The sequence below is a fragment of the Bos mutus genome, chromosome 13, assembly GCF_027580195.1.
Source record: "Bos mutus isolate GX-2022 chromosome 13, NWIPB_WYAK_1.1, whole genome shotgun sequence".
Classification (NCBI taxonomy): domain Eukaryota; kingdom Metazoa; phylum Chordata; class Mammalia; order Artiodactyla; family Bovidae; genus Bos; species Bos mutus.
The window spans coordinates 1,233,973-1,246,628 of NC_091629.1; the positions used below are offsets into that span (position 1 = coordinate 1,233,973).

Below are 12,656 nucleotides of genomic sequence, written 5' to 3' on the forward strand. Positions count from 1 at the left end.
GGTCCGTCTAGTCAAGGCTATGGTTTTTCCTGTTGTCACGTATGGATGTGAGAGTTGGACTGTGAAGAAGGCTGAGTGCTGAAGAATTGATGCTTTTGAACTGTGGTGTTGGAGAAGACTCTTGAGAGTCCCTTGGACTGCAAGGAGATCCAAGCAGTCCATTCTGAAGGAGATCAGCCCTGGGATTTCTTTGGAAGGAATGATGCTAAAGCTGAAACTGCAGTACTTTGGCCACCTCATGTGAAGAGTTGACTCATTGGAAAAGACTCTGATGCTGGGAGGGATTGGGGGCAGGAGGCGAAGGGGACGACAGAGGATGAGATGGCTGGATGGTGAGGATGTACCTAATATGTCAAAAGGGATTTTCGAATGGGAAGCTGATCTGGATCATGAAGGTGGGCACAGTGTCATCACAGGAACCTTATGAGAAGAGGACAAAAAGGTCAGAGGAGGGAGGATATTTGAGGATGGCGGCAAGAGGTTGGAGTGATGTGAAGGAAGGGGCCTGGAGCCAAGGAAAGCAGGCACCCTCCAGAAGCTCAAAAGACAAGGGGACACCTGCCGCCCCGCACCCCCACGTCCTGGTTTATGATTTGGACTTTCAACCCTCTCCCTGAGCTTCTTACAACTGGCTTAAGCTTAAGTGTAAGTTAAGTTTGATTGTAAACTTAATTCGTTAGTGTAATTAATGTGCATAAGCATGGCTTTAACATGGCTGCCATGTTTGCAAAGTAGTTTCCATATTGTAGGTCCCAACTCACTTTTTAAAAAAGAAAGAAGGACACAATGAAGGGCAGAAGGCGAGACTCCGCACTTCACAGTGCTGCCCTGCAGTAGTTACGCATATTGTATCATGAAACTTTTATTTCACTTGTAATGTGTGCTGTGTGAAATATTTCCCAAACCGTCCAGAATTTAGTATGTATTTGCTTAGTGTCTGAAACGGGCTGAAGCTTTTTAAAAAGTATCATTAAAATTGTTATAAAATGTACTTGAGTATTCATACTTAGATTTAGTTTGTTTTAAATAAAAATTTTCTTTGTTGCTTCAAGACAAGTTTTGATAAAAGTAGTAAGAATGTGGCTGGTTTTGAAGCTCAAGATTAAGGCTTATTCAAAGCCCCTGTTTGTTACCAGCTGGAATGCTGGGTGTAGGCTGGTGTGGCTCATACTTGGGATGGAGCCTGAGAGGCATGTTTTTACCCTCAACAAACATCATCTTTGTTTGGGTATCTATAGTCTGTGTAACCACAGCAAGGTCTTTTATTCTCCCTAGAATATATCTCAAACCTTTTCTTTCTTGTGTTTGTTTCACAAATAGTTTAAAGCAGAGCTGCCTTCCACTCTTCTGTTTCAGTTTGTTGCAGAATGTGTGAGGGGCCGCCTAACACTGCTGGTGTACTTGTAGCTGGAGAGCAGGAATGGAATCTTGTATAGATAAATTTACTCTATGAGGACTGAAGCTGTTGTTAATTCCCAGGGCCAGACTGGTTATCTAACAAAGGGTAAAGTACTTTTTATGTTAAAATATATATTTATTTAACATTCATCTGTCAAAATGTATACTAGGAAAAATGGTCTGTCAATTTTGTGTCATTGGATTGAATTTAAAATTTAAAACCTTTGAGTGAATTGTTCATTACAGTCTGGAGCTATTACAGTTCAGGTGGATGCTTGATTCTTAAAAGTTCTTATGGTTACATGGAATTAGAGGTGTTCTTAAAATGCTGTCGTTATTTTCTTCTGTACACTTGTGCCCCGAGATGTTTTATATGTACTTGAGTTTTTAATCCAAATGTCTTTCGATCTTTAACTGCTTAAAATGTGCCTCTTATACTTTGAGACGTTCTTATATTAGATGGAAAGTCAATTAGAGTAATTTGTTTGCATTTGAGCTGACTACTCTGGTAGTTCTGTTGTTTGATGACTGGTGGTGTAAGTGCCCGGGACCACTGCTGCTGTTTAATGGTTGCCTGAAGTCGGGGCACACTTGCAGGCACAAGACGGCTGCCGTGCCCTCTGTGGTCAGTGTTTTTAGGGCAAACTCTTTGTTCTGCAGTGGAATTTCTAAATAAGCAATCAGAACAAAACCATAGGGATTATTCTATTATAATTCTTAATAAACTTCTCAACTGTAGATAAGACAGTGTGCAGCATAATTTAACTTCAGTGAATTCTGCATAAGGACACTACTTTCTGGAAAGATGATTGCCTTAAACGATGTCTCTAAACTCAGTGTCGGGAAAGATTGGCATTTCCATTTAGTCTCTTCAAAGAAGCAGGTTTGGCTATATTTTATAAGATAAGTTTGACTTTAAATCTGTTCTCTTTTACATTTATTAATACCACAGATTTTTCTCCTCATGGGGAAATAACAAGAGCTTTCTAAAGGAATTTAAGACTAGCACTTACTTGATTCAGAATCAGCTGCGCTAATCATTTTAGTCATTTTTCTTTCATAACATTAGAGCACAGCTTCGTCCAGTTCCAGTACAGCCTCTATTATTGGCTAGGTTTTCCTTTCTAGAAATTTCTAGACTGGAGATGGATCCATGTAAAGCATAGTATCTTACAGCCACAAAGATGTTTTCTTGGGATATTTTGTATCTTCATTTCCCAGCTCTATACTGTTCCCATTTCTTACCTTTATACTTTTATTAAACTTTTCATTGTTAAGCTAGAAATATAGTTGAGATTCCTAGGACTAGTAGCAGAAATAAGGGACTGGTATAAAATACTTCCGAGAAAGCCCTCATTTATTGAATTTTGCCCAGTCACCATAGAAATTCATGCTTAGCTGTTCTGATAATGGAAATGGAATTTACTCTGTGGTCAGGGTTCCTAGTTTGAGTTTATTTTCTGTTCATTTGCTTCCCCTGCCCTTTTGGTGGGTATATGAATGCAATGGGTTAAAACTGGGTAAAGGAAGAGGGAGAAAGGAATTGAGGAAGGTTCCTAAGTCTAAAATAAGATAATTCATATGTGTATAATTGAGCTGAGTATCCCAGACTTCTGAGTGCATCCTGTGTGTGCCAAGTCGCTTCAGTCATATCCAACTCTTTGCGACCCTATGGGCTTAGCTGGCCAGGCTTCTCTGCCCATAGGATTCTCCAGGGAAGAATACTGGAGTGGGTTGCCATGCCCTCCTTCAGGGGATCTTCTTGACCCAGGGATCAAACCTGCATCTCTTAGGTCTCCTGCACTGGCAGGTGGATTCTTTACCACTGGTGCCACCTGGGATGCATTAGTTTACTGAAAATCATTTTATTGGACCATTGTGTTATTTATTCACATTTCCCGCAAAGGTTCTCAATTGACACTTCGAGAAAAGCAGTGGCATAAACACTTTTTCCCCCAAATAAGCTTTAAGAAATTGACAGATTTCTGTTTTGCTGTTTTTACTATTATAAACAACCTTGTGATTATCTCCTTGTCATAAATTCCTAGAGGTGGAACTGTTGGGTAAAGGTGATGCCTGTTTTGAAGATTTTTGATATGTTTTATCAAGATGCTTTCCAGAAAGAGTTGATACATTTGTGAATCCACCGAGTGTCAGTGAGGGCACATCGCCCCACACTGTATCGAGACTGAGTAATATTGGTGCGTTTTGGGGTCAGTCTGAGATAGGTGCAAAGTGGTATTTTAAAACTTGCATTTCTTTAGTTTCTAATGACTTGATTCCCCCTGGCCCCGCCCTGCATGTCTTGGCTTTTAAAATTAGCTTTTATTTTTGTCAGAACTTTACTTGGTGTAAAGATTTAGGATCTGTAAAACTTACTTTGAAAAATAAGCTCACTTCCACACGCTTCCCCACCAGGCTGCCCACCCATAGAAGTAACTGCTCTCCAGTCCCAGCTGATTGATTTTCTATTTACTTCCAAAGCACTAGATAACATGCCTATATTACCACTTCCTGTTCTGCAGATTTAGTCATTATCTCATGATTTCCTGCTTTGGAGGGCGAGGATGGCTTCCCCGCACTCAGCCTCTTACATACACACATGCCTCCCTTCAACTCTTAGGAACTTGGCTTCTTCAGTCAACTACTTGTTTTCAACCCCACCCTCACCTCTTTGGAACCTCCATTGCTGTGCCCCTGAGGGCCAGGATTTAAAGAACCCCATGTTGTCAGTTTAGTGGGGTTTTAGGAGGAATGGATATAAAAGTGTGTGTCCCATCTGCCATATTTCACTGGACATCCTTTTTTGTGTCTTTCAGTGATCATTTAATAGAGTAATGGTTAAAATTATGGGCTGTAGATTCAATATCCTCTGAATCCTATCGTTGCTGTTTACTAGCTGTGTGACCTTAGACAAGTCGGTTAAAATCTTTAAACCCTGTTTTTTGTTTTCTTTTTTTTTTTTCATCTGTGTAGTAGAATTAACAGGATAAAGCCCGGAATTAAGTGTGATAAGGCATGTAAGATCACTGCTGGCAGGATCTTACTGTCTGCCGGGCGCTTCCTGAGAACAGGTTTGTCTCTGCTGTTGTTGCTTCTGTGAGTTTCTTGCTCATGACCTTTGCCCAGTTTCCACTGGAATGCTTGTTTTCCGTCTTGACCAGAGGTGCCTTTTATATATAACCGGTCATTGATCTTTTAATTTATGGGACTTGGGTGTGTAATCATATCCATACTATTTCATATTTTGATCTCTAATCATTGTCAGACTTACGTTTTTGAAAGATAACATGATGGGTAATGAGAAAGAAGGGTGTGTGTTGTGGTAAAACTGCACATTATGATAATAGTTGGGACAGTTGATAAGGGGGACCTCAGGCTAAATGTAAAGAAATGATTATATTCATCATGTCAGAGAAATATATTTTTAAAACCCTTAAACTCTATCTTGCATTAGTTTATTTTGTGAGTAAATTACCTAAATTTTTAAAAGCCTTCTTGAATGCTCTTCTCATCACCTACCCAAGTGGATTTCATCTGAAAACTTAGAACTCTCATTTCCAGTTTCTACTTTAATTCTTATTTCTGTGAAATTAGATCCAAATATAACTCTTGAGGGATAAGATTTACATATCCCCTAACTTAATGCTGTGTTAACAGATTTGCTTTCTTTTGAGGGTGGTATGTAACATCAAAATAGTAGATATGTAGATATTTCAAAGTTGTAGTTATGGATACTTAACTCACCCTTGTAAGTTTATTTGATTTTTGCTGATTTGTCATTTTAGGCAGCATCAATTTATTGTTTTATTTTCACTTGTTTTGTCTTAGTTTTATGATTAATTAATTTTATAAATCTTTAAACAACAGTTCACTGAAATTTGGTCTCTCCACAGATTCAAACCAGGATGTAGCACTTAAACTTGCCCAGGAGCGAGCCGAAATAGTTGCTAAATATGACAAAGTAAGTATTCATCATTACTCTTTAATTAATTTCTATTTTCAAAAATATAAATAGAAGAGGATTTGCTTTTCGGAGGGCTTAAATTACAGTGGCAGTTTGATTATTTCCCATGACTGTTGAAGTCATCTGATTTCTCTGGCTTTGCCTCCGTAGTTTCTCCCCCTCCGTCCCTCTTCTCCAGCCACGCTGGTCACCTGTTATTCTTCCAGACTTGCTCCTGTCTCAGGGCCTTCGCACAGGCTGTTTCTTCTGCCTGGAGCACTTGTGTGCTGGATACCCTCGTGCCCTTTCGCCTCCTCTTTCTCTTTGCCCCGATGCTGCCTCTTAGTGAACTCTTCTCTGACCACACTGTTGAATATCCCCCTCCATCCTCTGGCTCTCTCTGTCCCCTTTCTCTTCTTTATTTTTCACCATAGCTTTTAAAATGTCAGCATACTTTTTATTACATTTTGTTGCCTGCTCGCCTTCCTAGAATGTGAACTCTCTGAGGGTAAGAATTTCTCTTGTTTGATTTGCTTTTGTATCCTAAATACCTACAACAGTTCTGGCTCATAGTAGGTATTCAATAAATGTTTTGATTACATTAGTATATAGAGTTAAATACCTATTTTATTTAATTGATATGTGATATTGAAAATAGAAAACATGGATCTGAAATTTGAATTGGTACATGAAGTATAATCTCTAGCTTTTTATCCTCAAGTTAGTTGTGGAATCTGGTTTTTGATGCCCCAGAATATCACAGTTGTTGACAATTTACATATGTCCTTATTAGTACCTTTTATCTCTTGAGATCTATAATGAGTTGTAGCTGTGATCTATAAATGTCATGTTTTATATTTATATTGGTTGCATGTAGTTTTGTGTCTGTTGTTTTTGATGATTTGTGAGAATAACAGGAACATGAAATTATAGAAGGCCATCTGGACTGTGCCCTACAGGAACATGCAGGCAGGGCTCAACTTAACAATCTGTTCCCAGAGTTTGTTTTTAAGTTGCTTGTTTGAAACATCAGACACAGTTTCCTATTATTATGACTAGGTTTTAGCATACTCTGCAAGAAACCTAATTAATTTATTTAACTACTTAACTAATTTAAAATGAATAGAACCATCATTCATTCATGCTTGTGTGCATTTTTTTCCTACAGTTAACACTAAGTGACCAGGTCAGATATCATGCTAGGCCTTGGGGAATCACTGTACAAATAAGAGTTACAGGGATGCTTTGCCCACAAGGTTCTCACGTTTGTGGAGTAGAGCGAGTGAGCTGACTGGCTGTTGTAAATACCCTCAGGTGGAGGTTCCATGAGACGGTCAGGTACAGAGTGTGAAGTGTGAGGGATGGAATAGACCCTTCTGGGGCTCCTGCTCTCATCAGTGCTGGTGTTCACAGCTCAAGAGGGGATTGTGATGGGCAGTGGGCTGAGGACAGAGCGCTGGGCCCACCGGCACTCAGGAAGGACCCACGAGGAAGCCAGCGCGGAATAGTAGGGCGTGGACGGGAGAACCAGGACATGGTGGTGTCGTGAGGTTGCGTGAGCAGCACTGATGAGTGCACCCGAACAGTTCACTCGATGAGGAGGCTGCAGTGTCCATGGATCTGATGGAGGGAGGCCGTTTTGACCTTGGGAAGGATAGTATTAGGGCCAGTGGAGGAGGGAAGTGGGGAAGAAGAGAGGCAAAGTAGGTGGTCCGCTTTTCTGAGAAGTTAGGATGAAAAGGCGAGACATAGTTTTTTCTAACCCTTGTTTTTTGGTCTTTTAAAGAAATTATTCAGTTTTATATATTCCCAGTAACACTTTTCTTTGTCCCCTTCTATAGGGACGAGAAGGTGCAGAGATTGAACCTTGGGAAGATGCTGATTACCTTGTTTACAAAGTCACGGATAGATTTGGCTTCTTACAGTAAGTTGCATAGTTTGAAAGCTGACTTTTAAAATTATGTTTCTATGGTCACCTATTGCATTGATTTTCTTTGTTTTTAATAGCATTGCTGTGATTAAGACTCCAGGATTAGTCCTGCAGCCTGCTTTTCTTCTTTTTTTTTTTTTTAAGTTCCTGGCATTTTTTACCCTCAATGATTGAAATTGAACTATAGCTAAGAATATAATCTTTAATATTCATTGTGTTTTAAGAAGAACATTAAGTGGAATAAATGAGTTGTATTAATAATTTAGCAGAATTAAATGGAAATCAATAACAACTTGTATTTCGAAAATAATTATAAGGCATTTTATTTTATATAAGTGCATTTAAAAAATAATTAGCAGTCAGAACGTCAGTGTTTTGCAGCCTAAAAATGAGCAATGGAATGAAATGCCATTGATCTTCCTTACGATTGGAAGTGTATTTGTGTTATTGCTTCTCAAAATTAATTCCATTTATCCTGAATTTGTTGTACAAAGAGTTGAGAAAGGTCTGGAGCACTATAAAGTAGTTAGAGTGGTTTTGACCCTTGTCCTGCACTGATAGGAGTCTGCGGGTTCTGGTTCCAGCTTTGTTTAGATTGCCAGGCTAGGGACTCTGCTACATCTCTATAGTTTGTTTGGTTCCATACAATTTGTTAATTACCTTTGCCACTTATTCACATTTTCCCCAGTCTCATTTGTTATGAAGAAGAAAAAGCCAGGGATTTTTATTTTATGACACATGATTACATTTTGAAGAAAAAATAAAATTTCTTAGGAGGTTCCTAGGAGTAACTTTATAGTACTCAGACCTTCTTTTTCCTTTCTGTTCAGTTTTCTTGCATTTAGAAAATATTTTGTTGTATCATGTTTTTCTCAGGGTCTCTCAAGCAAACAGAAACTGTTCTGGGAGTTAGAGAATGTGTGCTGTTCTTCTGGCTTTGCTGGTCTCAGTTAACCATTTCACGCCTTATCTGTGAAACAGAAATCATTAACTGCCTGCATACTTAGGGCTACTTGAAGCTTTGAAGAAATAAAATGACAGAATGCTACCTACGGGTCTAGACAAACCTCAGGTGTTATTATGCTACCTAATGATATCAGCATATCCAAAATGTTCTCCTGAGTAGTTGCAATTAGAAGACTTTGAATTTCAACAGATCAACGAGAGCAGTCTTTATGATGAAAATACTATTCTTAAAGGAAAGCCCCACTTTCACTTTTTTATAAGTAAAGCAGACTTGGCCACAAATGAGGCAGCAGGTGATTTTTACCCTTGTGTGGGTTCATGTGCGGATCTGAGGTGTGTGAATGCTGTTTGAAGGACACTTTGAGCATTGGGCACCATAAGATCAGTGGGTCCCCAAATTTCCTGCATGTTAGAATTAGCTGGAGAATGTTTGTTTGTTTAAATAGATTTCTGGGTTCTATCTCAGATTTTGATTCACAAGGTAGGCTACAACTCAGCTGATTTTTGGCCTCTCCAAGTATTTGTGATGGCAGTGAACCACTCTAAAAGATGTTTTTATGAAAAAAAATGGTCTAATACAGTACAAAATACCATGGAAAGGGCTTCCCTGGTAGCTCAGAAGGTAGAAGAAACTGCCTGCAATGCGGGAGACCTGGGTTTGATCCCTGGGTCGGGAAGGTCGCCTGGAGAAGGGATGGCAACTATCTTGCTGTATCTCACTGTGCATACTGTTCGCTGAACCCAGGATAGGCAAGGCATGAGCTAAGAGGCTGTAAGAAGACTCGAGGAGCCGTAGGAACTGCAGGCACATTTATTCTCCCCTCTCATGGTTGATGCAACAGACAGCATAACCTAACACAACACAACCTCTCTCCTGGCTGATGCAGCAGCCATAGCAGCAGACACGCTATATTCTCCCCTCTCATGGCGGACCCAACGGATGCAGCCATGACACAGCACTAAATGCTGCTGCTTCCTAGCTCATGTATGCATACAGTACCTCCTGACGTGCATGTTCAGTGCTATAAGTGATCTCAGCTGTTACATAGTCATTATTTACAAAACGTTGGGCGAGAGAGCCTGAACATGCCATCTTGGCTACTTTGCTGTCTCCCCACAGCAACCCAGTCCAGTATTCTTACCTGGAGAATTCCATGGACAGAGGAGACTGGCAGCCTACAGTCCGTGGGGTCACAAAGAGTTGAACATGACTGAGCAATTAACACTGACACATGAAAACCTCTTACAGTACAAAGGGGCCTGGGAGTTACCTACTAGGTTCTGGCCCAGAAGCCTAACCTGTATTTGGCAATCTAAAAATCACACTCAGTTATTCCAGATTTGTTTTCACCTCTGTGCTCAGGTCCATTTGTCTGTAGTGGGAAATAGACCAGTGATTTACCTTAATAATATTAGCTCATATTTATTGAGCACTTACTGTGTGCTGGGCACTGTTCTAAGCTGTTTACGTGGATTATTCCTTTCTAAACCTGTTAGACATAGGTACTCTTTTTATCTTTCTTAAGATGAACGGAAGCACGGAGAGGTCAAACAGCTTGCCCAGGTTCTGCTTGCAGTAAATGTCAGCTCCGAGGAACTGACTTTGGCAGCTCACGGCAGAGCCTGAGTTTGGAACTTCTGCGTTCTACTGCCTGTTACTATTACTCCTCTGTAGTTTTAATAAGAGAAACATCAGTGAAGCTTTTTGAAATGCCTGGAGGAAAATTAAAGGGGAAAAGAAGAATGCCTAAGAAGGGGGCCTGTTTGAAATGATTCCTCTCCTGAGATGGACGCTTAGATAGTGGTGAGCTCACCCAGTCTTTGGAAACAAGGCCGAACCAGTCTTCCGGCCAGCCCACTGAATTTTTTATTTACTCTGTGATGCAAACCTAAAGCAGGCCCTACGAAGGAAAATGATGAACACAGAAACGGGGTTTAGTGTGATGTTGTGCCTTATGGAATTTCACACAAGTATTGATTTTTGGTACAGCGCCTCGTTTCAGTGAGATGCTGTTCCGAGGTTGCTGCTGGTGCCTCTGGTCACTGGTCACTGTAAGCTGGGTTTTTCTGTGCTACTGAGTAAGGCCACCTGGCGCAGGCGTCTAGACCTCGCTCCCTCCCAGACCTCCATCAAAAGAGCGCTTCTTGCTGCTGTTTTAATTCTTTGTAGTTTTTTATTGGTTCTATGGTAAACATGGGTTTTAAGTGTCAATATCAATAAAATGGTACAAAGTAACTTTGTAGCCTTCTCTGAAGGCTGCTGACTTCATGTATAATGACAGTTTTTGTAAGTTAAATTACTTGTTATATGTGAAGAAGGATGACCATAATTAACAAACACGGCACAGGACTAACTTGGTTTTATAGCAGATTTCACAATAAATATAAAAACTGTTGGCAAACCAGCCTGGCTTGCTGGTGGAACAGGGTCATCTTTGTTTAGCATGCAGAAATGGGAAGCTGTCCCCAGCTATGTGCCTGTGATGCATCTGGAGAGTGGAGAAGTCCAGCTTTTTTAAGAACTTAGAGGACTTTCAGCATTTGAACTTTCAACTTTTTTTTTTTTTTTTTCCCAAAAATAGTCACTGCTCAACAAAGAATGCTTGGTATTTGGATAATGATAGATAATGCTTTTAGGCCACAAGTTATTAATAGAAGAATTACAAGGAAACTTTTTCAAAAAAAGATAATACCAAGCCTCAGATTTTCAACCACTTCTTAAAAACATGCATACATTGTCTGAAGTTTAGTATGCTGCTGCTGCTGCTAAGTTGCTTCAGTCGTGTCTGACTCTCTGCGACCCCATAGACGGCAGCCCACCAGGCTCCCCTGTCCCTGGGATAACTATAAATACTTGAAATCCAGAATAATGGTGTTTTTGTTGAAGAGTATCTGTTTTAATGACAGGGCCTTGAGAACTCCTTCTACCCATCCAATAATTTTGACTAATTTTGACTAGTGTTAATCTAAGACAAAATTTGTTACAAAATCTGAAGTGAAATTTAGTCAGTATATTGAGCTAACTGATTTTAACAAGTTAGTTAACTTTTATGTTTCCAAATGAAACTTTATCTCATCAGTTCAGTTCAGTCGCTCACTTGTGTCTGACTCTTCACGACCCCATGAATCGCAGCACGCCAGGCCTCCCTGTCCATCACCAATTCCTGGAGTTCACTCAGACTCACGTCCATCGATTCAGTGATGCCATCCAGCCATCTCATCCTCTGTCGTCCCCTTCTCCTCCTGCCCCCAATCCCTCCCAGCATCAGAGTCTTTTCCAATGAGTCAACTCTTTGCATGAGGTGGCCAAAGTACTGGAGTTTCATAGTTACAGAAATACTCAACCTGAACTATTGAAAAACCACAAGTACATACAATCTAATTAGTAATTCCTTTAAGCTTACTAACAGATTGAAAAAACAAAGAGATCCAGGTAAGGTGAACTGTGAACTTCCAGATGTTCAAGCTGGTTTTAGAAAAGGCAGAGAAACCAGAGATCAAATTGCCAACATCTGCTGGATCTTGGAAAAAGCAAGAGAGTTCCAGAAAAACATCTATTTCTGCTTTATTGACTATGCCAAAGCCTTTGACTATGTGGATCACAATAAACTGTGGAAAATTCTGAAAGAGATGGGAATACCAGACCACCTGACCTGGCTCTTGAGAAACCTATATGCAGGTCAGAAAGCAACAGTTAGAACTGGACATGGAACAACTGACTGGTTCCAAAGAGCAAAAGGAGTATGTCAAGGCTGTATATTGTCACCCTGCTTATTGAACTTATATGCAGAATACAAATCACAGGGCAGTATCACATTGCTCCTGTTAGAATGGATATCATCAAAGAGACAAGAAGTAAGTTTTGCCAAAGATGTGGGGAAAAGAGAACCCTTGCCCACTATTGGTGGAAATCGATACGGTTGCTATGAAAAATAGTACGGAGGTTTCTCAAAAAAATTGAAAATAGTACTGCCATATGATCCAGCAACTTTAACTTTTGAATATGTATCTGAAAGAAATGAAAACACTAACTCAGAAATATATCTGCATCCACTGTGTTCATTGCAGCATTATTCTCAGTAGCCAAGACACAGAAAGAACCTAAATGTCCATCAACTGATAAATGGAAATGTGATGTTTATCCACAGTGGAATATTATTCACCCATAAAAGAAGGAAATTCTACCACAACAAATTCTAGCAACAACAGAGATAAACCCTGATGGAACTCTACTACATGAAATAAGTCAGAGAAAGACAAATGCTCACTTGTATGTGAAATCTAAAAACAGAAAAACCCAAACTCATCCATACAGAGAACATATTGGTGGTTGCCAGAGGTGGATTCATTCTTTAGGCTCTGCCTGATGCAGACCACGTAGCCTGAGCAGATGGTTCCCATCTTTCCATAGACACA

At 40.0% G+C, this 12,656-nt stretch overlaps 1 protein-coding gene across 5 annotated transcripts in view; it reads left to right on the forward strand.

The window, feature by feature from the left end:
- USP6NL (USP6 N-terminal like) overlaps positions 1 to 12,656 on the forward strand; it is a 139,633-nt gene that overhangs the window by 77,151 nt on the left and 49,826 nt on the right. For 4 of the 5 annotated variants that reach the window (XM_070380892.1, XM_070380893.1, XM_070380894.1 and 1 more), the window contains exons 3-4: positions 5,295 to 5,362; positions 7,186 to 7,268. In XM_070380892.1, the coding sequence (XP_070236993.1) occupies positions 5,295 to 5,362; positions 7,186 to 7,268 (151 nt within the window). Of the gene's footprint in view, positions 1 to 1,346; positions 1,505 to 5,294; positions 5,363 to 7,185; positions 7,269 to 12,656 lie in introns of those variants that run through there. The other variant, XM_070380891.1, reaches the window with a different exon arrangement.